The 23143-nt window shown below is 39.2% G+C and overlaps 1 protein-coding gene across 3 annotated transcripts in view; it reads left to right on the top strand.

Moving 5' to 3' along the window:
- The window catches only part of JADE3 (jade family PHD finger 3), a 75966-nt gene extending 53065 nt beyond the window's left edge, over nt 1-22901 (top strand). For all 3 annotated transcript variants that reach the window (XM_054008909.1, XM_054008891.1, XM_054008900.1), the window contains 8 exons: nt 4519-4676; nt 7939-8129; nt 9262-9473; nt 13639-13806; nt 14977-15093; nt 16481-16954; nt 18368-18485; nt 19529-22901. In XM_054008909.1, coding sequence (XP_053864884.1) covers nt 4519-4676; nt 7939-8129; nt 9262-9473; nt 13639-13806; nt 14977-15093; nt 16481-16954; nt 18368-18485; nt 19529-20424 — 2334 coding nt within the window. In that variant the 3' untranslated portion in view covers nt 20425-22901. The remainder of the gene's footprint in view (nt 1-4518; nt 4677-7938; nt 8130-9261; nt 9474-13638; nt 13807-14976; nt 15094-16480; nt 16955-18367; nt 18486-19528) is intronic.
- The last annotated feature ends 242 nt before the right edge of the window (nt 22902-23143 follow it).

Here is a 23143-nt window from a genome sequence, read left to right as displayed (position 1 = left end):
AAGCTTCTGTTTAATGTGTGCTGCTTCTTCTAGCTATAAAATAGGCTGATGTGGTATTATGAGCTGCCATTTCTGCCCCAGATTACTGGCAGCCAACCTTAATAGACAGACATGGTTGTGTTCATTTTAAAATAATACAAACATGCTTGTATAATAATGAAACTGTCTGTCTGCCTGATTGATTTAAAATGGAGTTTTAATAACTAGACCCAATTCATATTTAAAGTTTGCTAGATCACTTGCTTTAGAAAAAAAAAATGGTTGTTACTCTTTTTCCAGTAGGCCCATGGTTAGAAATTCTCCGATTCTTTTTACAATGAGTTTGCAAAAAAGCATGTTTAGCTGTATCATCCTACACAGCTTCAGAATCTATTTCACACTGAGGGTGCAGGTCAATAAAATTCTGAAGAGGATTCTAAACCAGTCTTAAAATGGCTAATACCATCAGATTGAAGAGGATAAAAAGCTGTGAATCTGAAACATCTACTTATTGTTTTTATCTGACATTGTCTCAGAGGTACCAAGAGTTCCACCAATCCATCAGAGCTAATTTTCCCTTCTTTTGATTTTTGCCCATTAGATCACTTTTGGCTTACAGGGTTTTTTTGTTTTGTTGAGCATGATCAGCCATGATGTCCACCTGAGGCCAGTTTCTTTGAAACAAGCCATGGTAACTGCTTTTGCTCAATGTATAAATACATTCGTAGTTTACCAGTGCATTTATTAACTTCTAGCTAATTCAAACTGTAAATGTGCCCTTCACTTAAATCACTTTGCTAAATTGTGTGTACCTACCTTTTTGAAGAGACAAACTAGAGGAGGCAGTCTCTGGAGCATATTCCGTTAAAACAACATTGTGTGTTTAGTTTCAAGAAACTTAATTCCTTTTTTTAAACCATATTAGTGCAAAAAGAACTTAGTGCGATTACTCAGTGTTTGTGATTATTTTTTTTTTAGAAAGCATGTATTGCATTATATGGCTTGTACTGAATAATGCTGAAACAGGATTGTATGGTTGCTGTCGTAAGATGCACAGAATCCTGAATATAATGTTGAGCATTGTAAAGTCTTTAGTTTAACTTTAATTCTTAAGATACTGTCTAGTTTCAGTGTCCTATACACTGAGGACAGACCAGTGTCTCGAGGGTGTTGGGTAGGTTGAGGAGGCTGAGGTAGGAGAAGAGTGTCTGTGGCCACCGAGGCAGAGGTGAGTAGGGACTCTTGCCTAGGGTTCTGAGTGACCCTACTTCACCACCCGTGTTGGGACTGATTACCTACACACTGCCTTCTCTAGTTGCTGCTAATTGACCATTACTTCAGTCTGGAGCGAGCGAGCAGCAGGGAGATAGTAAACCTCAAGATAGAGGTAGAGGGAAATGGGTATAAAGTAGGCTGTTGATTAATTGCAGTTAACTCTCTTGATTAATTAAAAAAAAAGTAATAGCGATTAAACAAAATTACTGTATATACTCGATCATAAGCCAGTTCGTTTATAAGTTGATCCTCCCCCTACCCCCAAAGATGGATAAGTAAAAAATGGAAATTTTTATAACACATTCATAAGCCGACACTATAATTCAGGGGTCAGCAAATTTTGGCTTCCAGGCCATCAGGATAAGCTGTTGGCGGGCCGAGATGGTTTGTTTACCTCGAGCGTCCGCAGGCACGGAGGTAAACCTAAGTAGACAAAGGTGTTCCGGCGCGCCAGCTGCTTACCCTGACAGGCTAGGACAGCAACTGGTGGGGAAATTTTTTGGGGGAGAAGCTGGGAGTCAGGGGAGTAACCCCTGTGACCACCCCCCACATGACTCTTCCCCTAGCCCGGGACCTCCACACTCTCCCCATACCATCTCTTCCCCCCCCTTATCTGGGGAGGGTCAGGGGAGGATGTCTCTGGCCTGGCTGGAGCTGCTCTGGCAGGCTGGGCAGTGCAGCCACAGCCTGTTCTGGTGGGCCAGATTGGGCGGTGCGGCGGCAGCCTGCTTTGGGGGGGCGTGGGGCTGAGCGGCGTGGCTGCAGCCTGCCAGCCCTGGAGCTGCAGCTGCTTCGGAGGCTGGGAGAGAGCAACGTGGCCAGAAGCGGAGAGACTCTGGCCCCGCCTCTTCCCTTCTGGCTCTGCTGCCTCTCCTTGCTCCCTCTGTTGAGGGGAGGGGCTGTGTCCCACCTCTCCCTATCTATACCCGTTCATAAGCCGACCCCCTTCTCTGGTGCTTCCCTTTTTTACTAAAAAAAATTCGGCTTATGAACGAGTATATTGCAATTCATTGCAGTTTTAATCGCACTGTTAACCAACAGAATACCAATTGAAATGCATTAAATATTTTGGATGTTTTTCTAATTTTTTATATATATTGTATACTGTGTTGTAATTGAAATCAAAGTGTATATTATTTTTATTATAAATATTTGCACTGTAAAAATGATAAACAAAAGAAATATATTTTTCAATTCACCTCATACAAGTACTGTAGTGCAATCTCTTTGTCATGAAAGTGCAACTTACAAATGTAGATTTTTGTTGTTGTTACATAACTGCACTCAAAAACAAAACAATGTAAAACTTCAGAGCCTAGAAGCTCACTCAGTCCTACTTCTTGTTCAGCCAATCGCTAAGACAAACAAGTTTGTTTATATGTACAGGACATAATACTGCCCTCTTCTTGTTTACAGTGTCACCAGAAAGGGAACAGGCATTTGCATGGCACTTTTGTAGCTGGCATTGCAAGGTATTTACGTGCCAGATATGCTAAACATTCATATGCCCTTTGATGCTTCGGCCACCATTCCAGGGGACATACTTCCATGCTGATGACGCTCTTTTTAAAAAAAAAAAAAAAAAAAAAAAGCATTAATTAAACTTGTGCCTGAACTCCTTGGGGGAGAATTGTATATCCCCCTGCTCTGTTTTACCTGCATTCTGCCATATATTTCATGTTATAGCAGTCTGGGATGATGATGACCCAGCACATGTTGTTCATTTTAAGAACCCTTTCACTTCAGATTTGATAAAAACACAAAGAAGGTACCAATGTGAGATTTCTAAAGATAACTACAGCATTCGACCCAAGGTTTAAGACTCTTAAGTGCCTTCCAAAATCTGAGAGGGACGAGGTGTGGAGTATGCTTTCCGAAGTCTTAAAAAGCAACGCACTGACGCGGAAACCACAGATCCTGAACCACCAAAAAAGAAAATCAACCTTCTGCTGGTGGCATCTGACTCAGATGATGAAAATGAACATGCATTGGTCCACACTGCTTTGTACTGTTATCAAGCAGAACCCGTCATCAGCATGGACGCATGTCCCCTGGAATGGCGACTGAAGCATGAATGGACATATGAATCTTTAGCGCATCTGGCACGTAAATATCTTGCGACACTGGCTGCAACAGTGCCATGAGAACGCCTGTTGTCACTTTCAGGTGACATTGTAAACAAGAAGTGGGCAGCGTTATCTCCTGCAAATGTAAACAAACTTGTTTGTCTGAGCAATTGGCTAAACAAGAAGTAGGACTGAGTGGACTTGCAGGCTCTAAAATTTTACAGTTTTATTTTTGAATGCAGCTTTTTTGTACATAATTCTACATTTGTAAGTTCAACTTTCATGATAAAGACATTTCACTGCTGTACTTGTATTAAATGAATTGAAAAATACTATTTTCATGGTAAAAAACAAAATACTAGTAATTAAAAATAAATATAAAGTGAGCACTGTACATGTCGTATTCTATGTTGTAATTGAAATCAATATATTTTAAAATGTAGAAAACATGCACAAATATTTAAATAAATGGTATTCTATTATTTAACAGTGCAATTAATTACGCTATTAATCATTTTTTTTAATTGCTTGACAGCCCTAGTATAAAGCCCACAGTGGTTTTCTGTGGAGAAATGGGACTAAGGAGTAATGGTCTCAAGTTGCAGTTGGGGAGGTTTAGGTTGGATATTAGGAAAAACTTTTTCACTAGGAGGATGGTGAAGCACTGGAATGGGTTACCTAGGGAGGTGGTGGAATCTCCTTCCTTAGAGGTTTTTAAGGTCAGGCTTGACAAAGCCCAGGCTGGGATGATTTAGTTGGGAATTGGCCCTGCTTTGAGCAGGGGGTTGGACTAGATGACCTCCTGAGGTCCCTTCCAACCCTGATATTCTATGATTCTAATATCTCGGAGGGTATGGACTAGCAATGTGTGAGGCTCCCAGTCTGGTGAGGGTGGGATTTCCTGGTGCTCAGTGGGATTGGGGAGGCCTCAGGAGGAAGAAAGGCTCTTGTGTGAGGGGAGGGAGGGAGCAGTAGTAGGGAAGGACACGTAGCTTCTGCTGCAAGACAGTGAACAAGGGGTGTATGGGGCAGTGGGTTGAAAAATTACAATTTAGAAAGACTTTAAGAATACGTGACAAATAGACCACATTAAATGTGTTAACAGGTTGGTTATTGTGTTAGGGGACGGGAGAATGATTTAGACTCCATTTAATACACCTGTCTTCTCTTAAATAGGATATCTGGGTTTTCTTTGCAGGTGTTCCGGAAGGACCTCATTAGTGCCATGAAACTCCCAGACTCTCACCATGTTAACCCTGATGAATATTACCTCTTTGCCGACACATGGAAACAAGAATGGGAAAAGGGTGTTCAGGTCCCTGCCAGTCCCGACACGATTCCACAGCCTTCTCTTAGGTAATTAGTCTTAAACATTGAATGTGTTTGGTACTGGACAAATGAGTCTCAAGGATTTACAATCTAATTGCAGCTAATGCTTGCTTGCTTGCTTGCTTAGTATACTTAAACCTGTAGTACAACTGCCTCCCAAGTCCAAAAATCTTTTAAAAATTAAAATACACCTCTACCCTGGTATGATGTGACCCGATATAACACGAATTCGGATATAACGCGGTAAAGCAGCGCTCCAGGGGGGCGGGGCAGCGCGCTCTGGCGGATCAAAGCAAGTTCGATATAACGTGGTTTCACCTATAATCAGGTAAGATTTTTTTAAGTATCAGAGGGGTAGCCGTGTTAGTCTGAATCTGTAAAAAGCAACAGAGGGTCCTGTGGCACCTTTAAGACTAACAGAAGTATTAGGAGCATAAGCTTTCGTGGGTAAGAACCTCGCTTAAGATTTTTTTGGCTCCTGAGGACAGCGTTATATCGGGGTAGAGGCGTATTACCTCTTTGGAGATGTCAGTGGTACTTGGGGCTGGAGAGAATAGGCAGATCTGAACTGAAGGCGGAAAGCAAACATGCACTACTCATAACTAGGATCAAACTGAAAAACAAAGAAAAATGCTTTCTTTGAGCATTTGGTGCACTGCATAAAACGGTCATCTAACTTATTGTGACCAGTCAAATACAATTCCAAATAGAAAACAGTATTTTGTTGCATTGGTTATATTACATAAATCTACCCATAAAAACAGGACAACATAAATTGTAATAATGCAGCAAACACTTAATCCACCTCAGACAGGATCTAGTCTCCAGCAGTGACTGATATCTGTCAAAGCTTCAGAGGAAGGCAAGAACCTCCCAGAATCATTTTTGGGGGGCATGAGCATCCTTCCTAGCCATCTCCAGTAACCTGTTTCTGCCCTGACATAAGCGTCTGGGAACTTTCACTGTAAAATAAATCTATTACAGTCGAAGTGTGTATGTGTGTGTGTATGTGTATGTATATATATGTGTGTGTGTGTATATATATATATACTATTCATTCTCCTAAACTCTCTACCACTTCAGTGTACGTTTTCCTTCTATTTTCCAGTCTAATGCTCTTGATCCTGCAATTAGTTTTGCATTGGTGGACCTCTGTGCACTAGCAGAGCCTCTTTGACTTGGGGACTTAAATAATTACAGTTTTCAGAGTTGCTAATCATTTGTGGGCCCCTCCAAGAAGACCTCTAACTACTTTCCCTTTTTGAAATGTGATGACTGACACTTTGGGGATCACCCAGACCAGTAAGGGGTTCTGTCACCATCTGCCCTGTACCTTGGATCTTTTATGCAGTATCTCTGGTTCAGGTCTCCGACATCAGTAGCCAGCCAACAAGCAGAAAGTCTCACCCTGCTCTCTCAGCCTAGTTATCCTTGCAAGGTGATACCAACAGCCCTTGCAGTCTCAAATCTCCCCAAATCCATTCTCCTTGAGTTTTTAAGTACCAGACAATCAGGCTGGTCCCCTCTGGTTTGTCACTCCTGAAGGCATGAAACTAGACCCCCCCCCCCCCAATACCAGCTTTATTTGGCATACACACTCCATATAGGTTGCACAACAGACATCTACTTGAGGTATAAATAAACCAACAGTTTGTTTAATAGAAAAAACACAGATTCAAGGATAAAATAGTAAAAGAAAGTGAACATAAAGATGCAACCTCAGGCTTTACTCTTCCCTTTTAGATAAAACAATACAAGTTACTTATCCCCTTTTAACAGTTTTCTAGCATACCCCCAGCTATAGGGGGAGATCCAGCATTCATGGATAGCCTCCCGCTTAGACTATCCCTCAGTTTCTGGATAAAAACTCAATCCCAAACCTGCTTTTAAAAGGCTTTTTTTTTTTCTCTCTCTCTGACAACACTGACTTCATGGTTCAGGTTAAGATTTTGTCTGGTTATTTTTAGGAAAAGTCATGGGCAATAAACAAGAATTAATGGAAGCCACAGCCCCCCGACCCAGGGAGGTGGACAACCGGAGTCCTGAAGTCACAGAGGTCACAAATAATCATGGAATCTGTGACCTCTGTGACAACTCGTAGCCTTATGCATGGTTATTCAGGGTGGGGGAATCCCCTCTTGACTTGGTATCCTGGGTGTGGGATGTCTCAGTGTCGTCTCATGAAGTCTAATGGTACATCAGTTGTCTTTTCTTGGGCTGGACAGTGGACTGGTTACATGAAACAGGATTCAAGTAAACGCTGGATTGAGAGGGGCCCTTCTTGCTTGACTGCTCACTGCCCTGTTGTGACGTGTAGCTGAAGTTGTAGTACAGATTGAACACAGTTTTGGTATACATAAATACGTAAATTCATAACCATAGTTTGTATACATCTCTCCTAATGACCGTCACATTCAGAACATTACAAGCTTGCATAAGATCTTACTCAATATATTTTTGTAGTACAATAATACAGTATGCAATCAGTTGGTTCAACTGCTCATTCCAAGTGGAATGTAATATTTGAGATGTAGATATGCAAATAAAAGTGAATTTTGACATAGTTCAAAATTTTCAATGTTTTAAGCACCAATAGGTGAGATTTTCAAAAAAGGTTAAGTAATTTCAGAGCACAAGTTCCACTGAAGTCAGTAGGACTTGTGTTCTCAAGTCACTTAAGCACTTTCGAAAATCCTACTTTTAGGTGCCTAAATTTAGGTTTTTGACCATAATTTCATTTTAATGCAGCACAATTGAGCGTCCTAATTCTGTTGTGTTTTAACTCTTTTTAGCTGAATATAATCTCTTTACTGAAGTACTATGAAAATCAGTTAATTCAGAATCCATCAGTAAGAAACATTTCTTGTTCTGTATTATGCATGGTCTTACTACTTAGTTAAATTTAATCCATCTGTCTGCCCAGTTCCTCAGGCTGAGTAGAGTTGTCACACTTCTGTGTAGTTTAGTTTCTTGTCATCAATCTTCTCTTTCTTACCACCTACAGTGTGATCTAAAGACTTTCTGATAACCAATCCTCTAGTTCACTGAGTGAGGGCTCAGTAGGAACCAACACTCCACTTGTCAGCTAGTGACCTTAACAGAGTTCCTGAGCAGACATTTTCATTGCAAAAAGACCACCCTGGTGCTCTTGTCAGTCATTGGGCCATTGGAAGTCAATGGAAACGGAGGGCATTTTGCACCTGATACCAGACACTTAACATTTTGCAGGAATGGGCCCTAACCAAAGAATTAAAGCTAACCATGCCATTTCTCTTAATTTTACATTTAGGGTTGTAGCAGAAAAGGTGAAGGAAGTACTGTATACACGACCTAGGAAGTACATCCATTGTTCCAGCCAAGAGCCCACAGAACCTGGTTACATCAATATTCTAGAACTGGCAGAATCTGTGTGTCGCTATGACTTGGATGACATGGATATCTTTTGGCTTCAAGAGTTAAATGAAGAGCTTACGGAAATGGGTAATTTTACAATGCAATTTAATTATTAAAAATTGAGTTGGGAATTCAGTAAGTGGTCTTGCGTATTTGTAGAGATGAGTTCAGAAGAAAAATGTTAGGGAAAAATAACTTTAGAATGCTGACATTCTGTCAAGAAAGCGTTTACAGCAGTCATTTGCTATATTAGCTTAATTTGAAAGATTTACAAATTGTGGCTAAGAACTTTTTTCTTCATATCCTTCATGATTACGTGCAGCTTTTGCGGACTCAAATATCAAGTGGGTTAGAAACCATTTTTTAAGTCCCTAAAACTTGAAATTCCCCTTGTGTATAAGAAAAAAGCTTGTATTTTCATTCCTTATAAATAAATATGCACAGTGTCGGTACAAAATGTGGACTTATAGTTTGACTTTGAGGAAGACACAGTCTCTGCCTCCTGGAGCTTGCATTCTAAATTCACAATACTCAAGATGTTGTGACAATCTGATTTTAGCATGGCAGATCCTTTTAAAACAGGCTTCTCTTACAGTGGATTTACATTAATCTGAATGGACTAAGTGTGTGTTTTTTAAGAAAGAATGTGAATGAAGACAGGGTGATATGGACAAAACCCAGATTTGTTCATAACTGCTTGATAGTGTATTCATTTATCTTTTTATTAAAAATCAATTTTTCCCTGCCATCATGCTAATCACTCTGACATAGATGTGTTGGTGGAATATTTTGTGGGATTTTATAGCAAGATATAAGCTTTCTTTGATAGAAAATTACTTTTGGGAGTAAATGACTTTTTGAAAAGCACATTGTACCACATGGCATTGTTGTGGTCTCTCTTCCACATGTTGCTTTATTTGCTTAAGTTGTGGTCTTGAAGAAAAGTTACTGTAGTTTAGCTTTTTACTCCAAGATTTGGTTTGTTTATTATTTTGTTATAGTTTTGAAGTTAGCCAGTGAACTTTATTAAACCAAATGTAACTAGTGGAGAATAAACATTTTGTAAATAAACGTTTTGCGTCAGGATTTACATAAAGATGAAAAAGTGGGCTCTGTTTCCTTTATTAGTTGATAGAAGTGTATTTCTCTTTTGTGTTTTCCTGTGTCTTATCTTTACTCATAGATTGTATATGCATTCTAATCCCTTCCCCTCTTGCAGGATGTGGGCCCCTTGATGAGAACACAATGGAGAAGACAGTAGAAGTCCTGGAACGGCAATGTCATGAGAATATGAACCATGCTATTGAGACTGAGGAAGGGCTGGGCATAGAATACGATGAAAATGTGATCTGTGACGTGTGCCGGTCCCCTGACAGTGAAGATGGGAATGATATGGTGTTTTGTGACAAGTGTAATGTTTGTGTCCATCAGGTTTGTGTCTGAAGAGATGTTGAAATTGTTTTTGTTGGTGGGTGTGTAATTTGAACTAGCTTTAAATAGCAATTTGGAGGGCTTTTAGGATCTTCTAGAGACTGCTACTGTTTGAAGGTGGACTTTTGTATTCCTACAGATAGTTGGTTATGCTGTCTAGCATCGTGAATATCGAAGTGATGTGGTCTGAGGACAGGGGGAATGCAGGTCTAATCCCAGCTCTGGCAAGCACTTCTCTGTGGCCCAGCGCAAATTCTTTCCCCATCCTTAAAATGGGGATGATACTTGCCAATGTCACAAGTATATTGTAAGGATGAATTAGTTTTTCTTTTTTAAGGTGCTTTGAAGGTAGAAAGATGCTAAGAACTATAGAGCCTTGGTTAAGGAAGTGACTGAGGTTTTCCATCCTTGTTTGGCCAGTTAATTGGAGCCAGAACCTGACTGCCTAAAGCTGGGCATCTAAGCCAAATTTAGGCACCTAAGTAAGTGGACTGATTTTTTTCAGAAGTGTTAGCAAGCTTGTTCCAGGTGCCTGTCAGCCAGGGATATTTTTTATTATGACATTGCAAACATTAACTTGATCTTGAAACTGGATGAGTTCAGTAGGGCACCGCCTAAATACAGGGATTCCTACTCGTAGAACAGACAGCAGGGTTCTGATTTCTACAGAGTCCTCCTTTGGAAAAGATGATGCTGTAAATGTTTTTGAAATTAGACTAAGACTTTTCTTATTTTGTGACAATTATAACTGAACACTCAGTGAACATAACTTACATAGGCCTCTTAAAATCATGCTTTGTTGTGCTGGACATTAGTGTTAGCAGGATTAGCGTAGTAACCGTTATCAAATTTTTCCCCAGTGGTGGTGGTGGTGTGTGTGTGGTTTTTGGTACCTCTAATTTAGCAAAGCTCTGAGTGAATGCATTGACTTTTAGTCACCACATTCACAGACTCAAATGGTGTAATATAGCATCTTTTGTAGTTTACCCCTCTAGATAGCACAAAGAAAAATGTAACAGAGTTTCTCTAGTTTATTTCACTAACAAAAAAACCTGAAGCCACTTTTCAAAAAGTCAGTTTTTCTTACCCCAGGTCTACACTACACACTTACATTGGTATAACTGCATCGCTCAGGGATATGAAAAATCCACAGCCCTGAGTGATGCAGTTATATCAACCTAACTCCCAGTGTAGACAGTGCTATATCTACAGCAAATATAGCTACCGCCTCTCGGGGAGGTGGCTTAACAATGCTGATGGGAGATGCTCTTCACTAAAGCGCTGCAGCTGTGCCAATGCAGCTTTTTAAGTATAGACCTGCACTTAGTTTAGGCTTCCTAGAGTAGGAAATGAAGCCATTAACTAGAAAATTCTGAATCAAAGGAATTTGAAATTGGACTTCAGCTACTAAAACTGTTGTAAACTGAGTAGTAGTAGCAGTAAAAATCTAAGTGTGAATTTAACATAAGAATGGCTATCCTGAGTCAGACCAAAGGTCCATCTAGCCCAGTATTCTGTCTTCCGACAGTGGCCAATGCAAGGTGCCCTAGAGGGAATTAACAGGTAATTATCAAGTGATCCATCCCCTGTTGCCCATTCCCAGCTTCTGGCAAAAAGAGGCTAGGGACACCATCCCTGCCCATCCTGGCTAATAGCCATTAATGGACCTCCAGGAATTTACCTAGTTCTTTTTTTGAATCCTGTTACAGACTTGGCCTTCACAACATCCTCTGGCAAAGAGTTCCACAGGTTGACTGTGCGTTGTGTGAAGCAATGCTTCCTTTTGTTTGTTTTAAACATGCCTATTAATTCCATTGGGTGATCCCTACTTCTTGTGTTATAAGGAGTAAATAACACTTATTGACTTTTTCCACACCAGTCATGATTTTATAGACCTCTCTCATGTCCCCTCCCTTAGTTATCTTTTTTTCCAAGCTGAACAGTCCCGGTCTTCTTAATCTCTCCTCATATGAAAGCTATTCCATACCCCTAATTTTTGTTGCCTCATTCTGTACCTTTTCCTATTCCAATTTAAAATATCACATAAAATGAAAAGCTGACTTGCTAAATCATTTCTTAGGCAAGAGCTCCCTCTATTGTTTTTTTTTTTTAAGTACTGTTACATCTTTCGACCTTGCCACTCAGATTTTTAAAAAAAAAGTTTACAATGTTGCGAGATTAATTTGACTTTGTTTGGTGTTTATTATAAATATTCTGACAGATTCAAAAGAATTTTGTCTTCCTCATTTTGCTGCTCTTTGTATTCTTATGCTTAATTTTCATACTGAGATCTTGAAATCAAAAAGCCAGCATGAGAATATGGATTTTTTTCAGAATAAGGATAGACTTTCTCATAAGGGAATATTTTAAAAATCTGGATTTTATCTAAGGGGAAAATGTCTACTACAACTTTAATAGTCCATATTGGAAAATTCACTTTCCATAGCCACTGTACCTCAGCATCCTGGCAGGTATTATTTTGTTACTGTATGTTCTATCTAATGCCTAAGTGTATGTGTGATATTCCTGAGATGAGCTGAGTTGCTGTGTGAACTTTGAATTTTCAGATGTTTCTGTGATTATAATTTCAGATGTCAACATGTGTATTGCTTTAGTCTAGAGACACTAAGGGTACATCTACACTACAGCGGGGAGTCGATTTAAGATACGCAAATTCAGCTACGTGAATAGCGTAGCTGAATTCGACGTATTGCAGCCGACTTACCCCGTTGTGAGGACGGCGGCAAAATCGACTTCTGCCGCTTTTTGTCGGCGGCGCTTACTACCACCTCCGCTGGTGGAGTTAGAGCGCCGATTCGGGGATCGATTGTCGCGTCCCAACGGGACGCGATAAATCGATCCCCGAGAGGTCGATTTCTACCCGCCGATTCAGGCGGGTAGTATAGACCAGACCTTACTCTGTGAAGTCTATTGAGTGCCTTGAGGCACTAGAATCCTTAGGGTTGGTTGGCATTTGGGAGACTTAGATTTTTTTGTTTTTAATTTATCAGTAGTGTTGCGGGCCCTAGTGAATACAGGATTCTGGTTCTTTAAGCTCTGTGTCCTCTAATGCTGCTCAGAGCATCTCAAATAAATTGAGTTTTAAAACCGTGGCTGCAGCTTGGCCCATCTAAAAGTAGGGCTTTCGACATTGCTAACCCTTGAAGCAGGAATGGCAGAAAACTTCTGACAAACATCTATTAATAAACAGGGCCTTAGTTAGAGTAGCCACGTGGAATCAGACATTTGTGGAAACTAGTAGTTTGAGACTTACAGCACATAGATATTAAAAATGAGTATCAGGATATCTATTTCCATTTCTCAAACTTTGCAAAGCATGCATTCCTCAGAGCTGAAAATGGTGGACACAGAGAAGATTCTAGGATGTTTCCACAATGTTTGCTGCACTCTGCAATACTTTAAAAATTCTAAGCTTCCATTTAGGAAAAAAAAAAGCTATTTCAGTTGGCAGGATACAACGAACATAGTTATGCGTTGTTGTAGTAATCCAACCTGATAGAAAACAGTCTCCAGCCAAACAGCTGTAGCAAAGGTGCAAAGATGGGGGGAGCCCTCAGTGACCTTCAAAACATATACCTGGAGCCACTGTAAATGGTATTCTTAATCACAGGAAATTGCTATTTTTTTATGTAATTTTTTTAAATCAACTTTGATTAAATATCCAGAACTACCATTGTAGAAAGACAAATGAAAAAGTAAGCATCCTTCAGCACCATGTTTTACATGTTGTGTATATTTTAACATAAATTTTACAAAGAAAGGGAGAAATAATTTGTTGTAGGAACCATAACTTTTGCATTCCCTGACTTTGTTTTAACTGTAATTGTAGCTTTTTATGGAGAGATTATCAAAGATACAAAGGACAGTTAGTGCCCACCTTTTAGTGACTTTCAATGGTAGTTGGGTACCCAACTGCTCTCTTTGCCTGTGAAAGCCACCCACCCCATTACAATTAACATTTAATTTGTGTCTATTCTGATCTGTGTGTGTTTGATAAGGAGGTACTAATTACATCCAAGAGAAAGTGTTGAGTTTGGGTAAGAGTTGTAGAGTGTAATTTTTTAAAAATATGATAGTCATTGATGTAAGCCTCTGATTGTTTCACCTATACACTGAAGCAGAGAGAATTTTCCTTTGTCCCAAGGCATGTTATGGAATCTTAAAGGTTCCCGAAGGCAGTTGGTTGTGTCGCACTTGTGTTCTGGGAATACATCCTCAGTGTCTCCTGTGTCCAAAGAGAGGAGGTGCCATGAAAGCTACTAGGACAGGGACCAAGTGGGCACATGTGAGCTGTGCTCTCTGGATTCCAGAGGTAAAACTAATTTATGTACCTTTTTAACACATTCTTTTTCTCATCGTTATCCTTACCGCTTACTGTGCCCCATCTTAATGTTGAGTTAAGGAGATAATAACTTAATACTAGATGTTATGCTGATGAGGTTTGCATGATTTATAAAAATTGGACCGTCCAAGTCATGTACAACTAAGAATAGCATTCTTTTCCTTTCTTTTATTGTAGTAAGCACTTTTTAGCCATGTTACAAGCATCTGACTGACTTACATGGAAGCATTACTGTTGCAAGCCATTAGTTCATGAGGTGCCACTACAATTTATGGACAATTACTTATTTAGTTTTCCTTCCTTTTTACTTACACACTTGACTTATTTCCTGATAAAATAGCACGTGCATCCTCAGTGTAATGTATAGCTACAGAGCAACAGTTTTCGTTGAGTGATTTGAATTTCTCTGTTTAATATCTTTAACAGTTGCTGTGTACTTTACCTGGTTTCACAAAGTTGCATAATGACATAGTGATTGTTCTGAAATGAGAACATCATTGAAATTAATGCAGTACGTGCAAAGTGTGTTTTCAGATCACTGGACAGTAATTTTTAATTTCCTGTTAATGTAATTTTCTGAGAATTTCTGTATTATCTTGGTTTAAAAGAATTTAATCACTGCTAAAGTAGCCTTACAAATTCAGCCAGTGTAAAACAATGTTCTATCTTTCAAAATAGCATCTTTCAAAGTATCCTAAATCTCTTAATGAAAGAGGAAAATTGGAGCATATATAAAATGGGCTATAGTCAGAAATATATGTAAGGAGATGGATAATAAATCAGGAATTTCAGTAATGTGAAGGAATATAGATTTACATAATTGTAATGAGACGGGAATGACCCAAAAATTGTGGTGATGGAAAGATGGATCAAGATTAATATTGAACCATAGGCTAAGCTCTGTGTGCATTCCTACCTGCTGGACTCTGCAGGGTCCCAAGCTCTAAACTTCAAGTTCCTGCTTTCAACTATGAGAAGCAATCAACTGCTTCTCACGTTTCTTTGCCAGTTTACCAGATGCTGTAACAATGTAGTTTGATTTTATTGGAGGTATTTATTTTCTTACTAATGTACTGAAAGGTAGATTTTTTTTTTTTTAATTGTCCTGATAAATGCTTCCTGCACTATTGTTGTTTGCAGGTTAGCATTGCTTGCCCAGAAAGGATGGAACCAATCACAAAAGTGTCTCACATTCCGCCAAGTCGATGGGCTTTAGTCTGTAGCTTATGCAAACTTAAAACTGGTGCTTGCATTCAGGTATGTACCAGTTCTGCAATGACTTCTGTCTATCTGAGCATGAAAAATAGAATTTGGATTTAAACAGCATTTTTCACATTCCTAATGCTCCATAATGGTAGTGACTGTTGGCAAACAGGGCAGCTGCCATGCTCTTAGCAACAGCTCATTAAACAGTCGTGGACATAGGAAACGTTTGAGCTAGAGCGGAGATTTTCAAAGTGTGTGCACGGGGGAGTGATGAGATGATCAGGGGGTGGGAGCATGTGGACCTGACGGGGCTGAGATCAGCAGGGGGCTCTGTCTGGCAGAAGAAGGGGACAGAGCTCTGTGCGGGCTTTCCCAGCTACTGGGACTAGTCTCCCTGTCCATCTTGCTCTTTCACTGCTGAAGCAGCCACAAACCGGCAGTTACCCTACTCTGCCGAGGAGGCTGGCAGGGGACCAGAAGGGTGTAGCTGGGGAGTACTAACAGTGCCCCCTCCTGAACCCATCAGTCCTTCAGTGTGGCCTGAGGACACAGAGCCCTGTCTGCTTCCCCTGCCGTACAGAGCCTGTGCAGAGAAGTGTATGGGGCCACATTGAAGGGCTCACAGGGTCAGGAGGGGGCTGGATCAGCACTCACTAGATGCAACCTTCCACTCCCTGGCTGACCCTAGCCCTTCAGCATTGCCCTGTTCAATTCCCTTGTGTGGGGAGGAGCAAGAAAGGCACCTCCTGCCCTTGGACTCCTGGGTACCAGGCACACCTTCCTGCCCTGTCTCTTAGAAAGAGGGGTGTGTGCATGGACCTGAATCTCTGAAGTGGGCTCAGGAAAAGAAAAAGGGAAGGAAAAAAAAAGGGGGGAACTCTTGAGCTAGTGTCCTGATCAAGACAAAGAACTGCCTTTGAATAAAGCTATGGGATGTTTAACTACCAAGTGGATAATTGCCAGAGATGGACAGAAGTGTCTTCAATTTAACATCTTACTCACAGAAGAAGAAAAGTTCTAAACTTGCATTCCTTTTGAAACAGGATGTAATTATAGGTTCTGTGAAATCAGAGGTAGAAAAAACTGGAACTGTTAGCCAAATAACCTAATTCTGCTCAGATTTGGTTTTGTCATCTACTCAGATCTAAGATGTACTAAATATTTATAAGTTTGAATTTCCCTACTTAAGATTAAATTGCAGTTTCTATTATAACACACACTTATTATTTATGGGATTTTAATGTGGAAGAATTGACTTGCTTTGGGATGAAACTTAGCCTTCAGTTTCTCAGCTGAGGAGTACCTAAGGCTCATTACATTTTTAAGTATAACATGGAAAAGTGTATTTAAAGGGGTGGGTTTTATGTAACATAAGCATTCCTTGGTCCTTTTCTCCTTTCGTTGCTACTATTGGCTGACTCTAGTGTTTCACTCATAGTGCTCTGTGAAAAGCTGCATCACTGCCTTTCATGTCACCTGTGCCTTTGAGCATAGCCTAGAGATGAAGGCCATTTTGGACGATGGGGATGAGGTCAAGTTCAAGTCGTACTGCCTAAAGCATAGCAAAAACAAGCAGAATTCGGTGCCTGACGTTGATGAGAACCCCAAGAGCATGGCAGACCAGAAGCAAACAGAGAGTGAGAAAACTAGTTTGCGTGCTCAGAAACTGAGAGAGCTGGAGGAGGAGTTCTACTCATTAGTTAAAGTGGAAGACGTTGCAGCAGAACTGGGCCTTCCTAAAATTGCTGTGGACTTCATTTATAATTACTGGAAATTAAAGCGGAAAAGTAACCTTAACAAACCATTGTTTCCTCCCAAGGAGGATGAAGAAAACGGCTTGGTGCAGCCAAAGGAAGACAGCATTCATACCCGCATGAGGATGTTCATGCACTTGAGGCAGGATCTAGAAAGGGTAAGAGTGGATGGTAAAGACTTTTTGACTACATACCTGTAGGTGAGCAAGGTTCTTGCCTTAAATGCTGTGCTTAAAATTTCTTGTAATGCTTTTTTCAACTTTATTCTGATGAAATCAGAAGTATATTATGTCCAACTTTGTCTGAAAAGTCCCTTGACGTCCGAGAACTAATGTGTAAACTTCCACCAGAAACAACTGTGGTGTTGATTTCAGCACAAATTCACAATTTTATTTTTTTACAGGAAAACTCTTCACAATGAATTTTTTGAATGTGGTGACATTTTGAAATGAGAACAAAATTTTCTGAACTTATTGACAATTTTTTGTGGAATATTTCAACTTTTTGTCTCATTTTGGGATTAAAACAAATGTTGGGGTTTCTTATAGGACAAATTCTTTTTTTGAACAGGTCTAATTGTGTGCCAGGGGAAACACTCAGCAAATATTGTTCAACAGAACACAAGCTGTCTGTGTCCACAACATTTTTGACACTTTATCAAGAGATTTAGCACCTGGTTCTGCTACCATTATAGTGGGTGGAAATGTTGCTATTAACGTAAATGAGTGAGTGAAAGCAGAGGGCTATAACCCCTGGAATAGTCTTAAATCCCCTCCCTCCCCCAAATCAAACTATTAAAGTGATTATCCAAAAGGACTAATTCCGAAAGCCTTTCAAAATTGGGTGGGAACTGAGAGCATCATTTTAAAGGTGACCCGTAAGTCACTCTGTCACATTTCAGCAATATGAGAGCTAAGAGGCCTAATAGCCAGACTGACTCGGGGGTCATCCTTAACTTGAATCTTAAGTAAGATTCATGAAATCCCCATGTCAGTATGGTTTCCTAACATGGTAAGTGTGCTGTTAAGAAAAACAAACTATTGTATGTTTTTGTACAATGTATTACTTTATAAAATTGCAGTAACTTCAGAAAAACACAATATGGCTGTATTTAAAAATAAAAGTACCGATCAGCCTTCCTGCAGGCCGACCCCACACAAGTGCTGTAGCAGCTGGAGTAATGTACCAGAGTAGCAGCTGGTGATCCGAATGGACTATGTGGTGTGGGATTTACGAGAGAAAAATGGGAGTTCTAAAATCTGCTTGATGGCTTTTCTTTTAACCTGCTTATTTGTTCACTTGTTGCTAATATAGATGGGAATTTGACCAACTGATTTGCAGATCGCTTTTAGCATCTTCTTTAATTTTTTTTTTCTTTTTAAATCTTTGCAATTAAAAATACTTGGCTTATAGTTGCATATGATTCTATAAAATTCACTATGGCTTTTCTATTATAGGGCTTTACGTGTGTGAAGATGCTTTGTTCAAGAATTCAAATGTTAATGTAATATTCTTGACCACTTTTTAAAAAAAGAGAAAATTCTAAAATCTCTGGGTTTTTTTTACTATAGGTAAGGAATCTCTGCTACATGGTGAGCAGAAGAGAGAAACTGAAACTGTCGCACAGTAAAGTACATGAACAAGTCTTCAATTTGCAAGTCCAGCTCATTAATCAGGAAATTGCTGCAGGTAATGTATACATACAAAATAACAGTAATTGTATCTGCTAAAGATCCTGACTCTGGGTATGTCTGGCCTATGTCACTGTTGGCATTTTAAACCTGGGTTTTTAATGAGTTCTTCTGAGTATGCACTCTCCTTGCCAGCTTTCTTAATTAGCAGCACATGCACAGCATTTTCATCTTCTCCAGAGTCATACTTTGGTATTCCATCCTATCCTAGATATTTATGGGGTGCCATATACAGATGAGATACCAATCACTGTAGCATCTAGGCACCACAGCTGTATTACTGGTATCTGCATCAGGTAGGTTGTGGGATTTTCTCTTTGGGTTACTGTTCTATACTCCCATTTTCCCCACAGTGGCTATATATTGCACACTTTTATTGGTCTCTCCCCAGTTGAAGGAAAATTGTTAACTTGTTAATTATTTCCTTTAGACACAGCTGGAGAGAATGATTGACAAAAATTCACACTATTCTCATGTCTCCTTTCATATGTCATGAATGTCTCAGACAAGTTTCTCAGTTTGAGATTTGTCATATTCGTCCACTCCACATAATGTTTTATGAAGTTAAAAATGGATAGTAGCTGCCTTGGAATGCTAATGTTCCAAAAACAACTTTGTGCCTTATTTTTCTAGTGAATGTCATGAAACAATGATTGAAGCTTCTGGAATGAGGAAGACTGTACTCTGTATGATTATTTTTAACTGAATACAGGGGCTGTGTATTTATATAATATAGTCTGTAATATATTGGGTGAAAAATGTTTTAAAGAATACATAGCTTTAAACTATAAATTTTGAAGAAAAAATTGTCCTTACAGAATAGAAATATTAAAATGCTTACATAAATTCTGTTTGGTGCTTTGGAACAATTTAATTTTTAATTAATGGCTTCTCCTTAACATCCTAAATGCATCTCAGTAGTAATTGTTAGACTAATGGAAAATGTCCCTTAATGTGTGCATAGGCAGAAAAACTATTAACTAAGTTTAATGAAAGTCTTACCACCTTTTAAATACATCTTTTCTGTTTTCTCTCTCTCAGGCCATTCTCTGACAAGTGCACTAGAGAACACACTGTTCTACCCACCTCCCAGAATCACCTTGAAATTAAAAATGCCCAAGTCAGCGCTGGGTGACTGCAAAAATAACTCTCTGAAAACTGGCAACAGACCCCTTTCTCCAGACAACACCACAGTTTACAACAAAAGGAATGTGCAGATGTCAAAGGAGTCATTTGAAATTAAAGCAAAATCATACTCTAGGTATCAGCATGACAACCGAAGTAATGGGTTATTGGTAGGAATTGGCAAGAGTAGGAATGAAAGAAAAGATTCTGGACCTGCACAGTCACCAGAGTTTCACCGTGGGCAGTCATCTGGTAAACCATTAGCACTTCAAGCTGCATTGCATGGACAGTCTTCCATTGGGAATGGAAAAATGCAGCAAGAGAACTCAAGACTTACAAAATCCAATGGTTTAATGGGCAGGGCTGGAGATGTAACTCAAAGAGACAGGTCCAGCCAGACCCCATATGAACAAGAATCTGTGCTCACTGCTCATTTGGCTAGTCAAAGCAATTTTAGAAAATCTACAATAGAACATTTTAGCAGGTCCTTTAAAGAGGCTACCAACAGTTTGGTGAGGACCACAGAAGATCTGAGGTGCTGTGAAAAGCCAACAAGGAGGCTTTCTACAAAAGAACGTTTGTGGAGCAAACAGACTCTTGAATTCCAGACAGGAGGAGCTCCATACCAGGATAATGATGGGTATTGCCCTGATTTGGAGCTAAGTGACTCTGAAGCTGAAAGTGATGAGAATAAAGAGCAAGTCAGATTAAGGAAAAGCAGCTCAGAGAGAGAAAGCCAAAGTAAGGACTTTGGTAGAGATTGTAACAATAGAAACAAAAAAAATATTTCTCACAGTTCAGTACAAAGGTGATTATAAACACCTAAGGGGTAACTCAACCTTTACATAATCCAGTGTATCGGTGCAAACCTAGGCATCAGAGGGTTTCAGAAAACGGTGCAGGACCTACATTAGGAAGCAATGCAGTGAAAAAGGAGAGAGTAGTTTTTGGTAGTGAATTGGCCTGCGATTTTAAAGGGATAGTCAAGGTTGTGTAGAAATCCAATATGCTTTATTACAGGTTAACATCTGGGAGAGTATGGAGCTGTTAATCTTTGCATAACTCCAGGAGCTGCTTCCTTTTTACCTGCCTTTTGTGTAAGGCATTGTTAAAAATGTCAATTTTGTGCTGCTGGACCAGGTATTAAAGGAGTCCTTGCATTGCTCTGTAACATGCTGTAAAAGATTAATGCAGACACTAAAACTGCATTCCTGTTGCACCTGATCAGCAAAAACTTAAGCATGTGCTTAAAACTTTAAGCACATGACTAGTTCCATTGACTCCAGTGGGAGTATTCATACACTTTAAATTTAAAGCACATGTTTAAGTTCTCTGTTGGATTGTGGTCTAAGTGACTACTAAATGGGGATCCTGTTCTGCAGAAAGGTAGAACTCCAGTGATGCTTGTAAACCCTCTCTGCAGGGTAGAAGCAAGTATCACAAATGCTGCCAAACTCACTGACCTCTAGATGTGCCCCCATACTTTGCTCCGGCTAAAGGTTGTGTTTCTCTTTACAGTAATTCACTTTATTTTGTAAATATTCAACTTCTAGTACTTCAGTTTTTTATCTTTGTACATAGTTGCTTGTTGTGGGATGCACTTGTAAATATTTTACCCAGCTAACAAGTAAAGATGACTAAATTTGTGGATAGTGTTTACAAAAGTAGATGTACTACTTCAAAGAAAAATGCTATTTGACACTTAAATTTTAGGCAATCACTGATGATGCTAGGTTCCTCTTGAAACTTGAGATTTCACAACTGGAGGCATTTATACCTGGTATGTTAAAAAAAATAAGCTTGAACTAAAAATCATTTTGTCTGACCTTTTTTATATAGGCTAAAATTTCCAAGCCTAGGTGACTAAATAGGGGTTTAGGAGCTTAACTTTAGGAACATAGGTTTGAAAAAATTTAGCCAGTCATTTATTTGAAGCACATTTTTATTGCTAGATAAATCTGGAAGCATATGTAAGACATATGACTACATTAAGCTGCTTAGCCACCTCTAATTAGTTCGTATTTCCCAAACTAAAAGTGCTTTGCACAAGTTTTAAAAGTTGCAAATGCTAATATGCTAACTTTCACCCAACCTCAGAAAAAAGTCCCATTTTATTCTTTACTGCACGTGGTTTGTTTTGTTTGAATAAAAAAACCAACTTATCATTTTCATAAGTTCTGTTAACCAAGAGTAATTCTGTTCTGTCTGATGAAATGACATTTCAGTCATAAATGGGCAAAGCCCACTGTCCCACAACAAGGGCTGAAATGGAGCACAGGTATTGCAGAGGGCCTTGCTTTATAGCCTCCTTTGCTTGTGGTGAATTTCATCCAAAAGGAAATCATTAAACTCCCAATATAAAGATATTTAGCAGAATACAAATGACAGCTTGATTTTCTTCAAAGCCTTAATTTATTGTATTGCTCTTAGTTTGGGAAAGTACAACAAAATAATTTAGATGATTAAACTTTGAAATATTCCTCACGATAGTTACTGGTCAGGGGCTAGAGAACACGTCAGTAGTGAAATACAAAATAAACCTTGCAGTTCTGTGACCTGTTTCATGAATCCTTAATTTTCTTTCACTTCTTGATTTTCTGTATATTTGTGTAATTGTGTACATCTTTCTAAAGATGTATTTTCAATTTTCTTTTGGTGTAAATATGCAGTAGCATTTTTAGGTTTCCATATACTTTATTTTAATGGGAAATACTTTTTGTTCCTAAGCCATGGGTCATTCAAAATGAGTAACAAATATCCACTCATTTGTATTCTAGCTCTGATTCTTAGTTCTCCTTCAATATTTATTATTAATCCTTTTTCTGGCCATACAATTATGTGGAGCTTATCTTGGGAACATTTATCTTGGAGGCCAGCAGAGCAGTCATGTTTCAGGCCCAGCTGCATATGAAAAAGATGAGGGGAGGGAAATGGTGCTTCAGCAAAAATCCAAATTATTGCTTCATTGGGGATGTAACTCTTTCCAGTGTGGGCAATAGTTTTGCTAATTTTTGCATGATTTTAATAGATACATGAAGGAGCCCTTGGTTATGTAGTTCTTAAATATAGTCCCCAAAATGTACTTGCTAGTTTTTATTGTGTGTTTGGTGGCTAACTGTTTGAAGTATTACCTCTTAACCTTATTTGTTAATTTTTGTTTTTTGCATTTTGTTTTTATATATATATATATACACACACACGCGCACACACAATTTTCCAAGATGGAATCAGTCTTTTACAGATGTCCCCTTTTTACAAGTACTTTTTCATTAAATTATGAAACTGCTAACAGTATTTTCATTTGTTGTGATTTATTCAGGGATTTATGCTTTGTGTGGTAGGTTGCTAAACCAATCAATTTCACAAAAGTGATTCCACACCTGTCAAGTGCAAATTAACATTTTTGCATACTCAGAAGCATTTTAACAAGTTGGCACTTTAGCAAAACTGTTTCCCGCACAACTTCCTGAAAAAGAAACTCCAAAGATGGTGATAGGAGAGGATACTTTGGATACTGATCTCATCCAGGCT

This window comes from Malaclemys terrapin, chromosome 1, assembly GCF_027887155.1.
Source record: "Malaclemys terrapin pileata isolate rMalTer1 chromosome 1, rMalTer1.hap1, whole genome shotgun sequence".
Lineage (NCBI taxonomy): Eukaryota > Metazoa > Chordata > Testudines > Emydidae > Malaclemys > Malaclemys terrapin.
The sequence above is the reverse complement of the archived record's forward strand: the minus strand, read 5'-3'. Positions and strand labels throughout refer to the sequence as shown.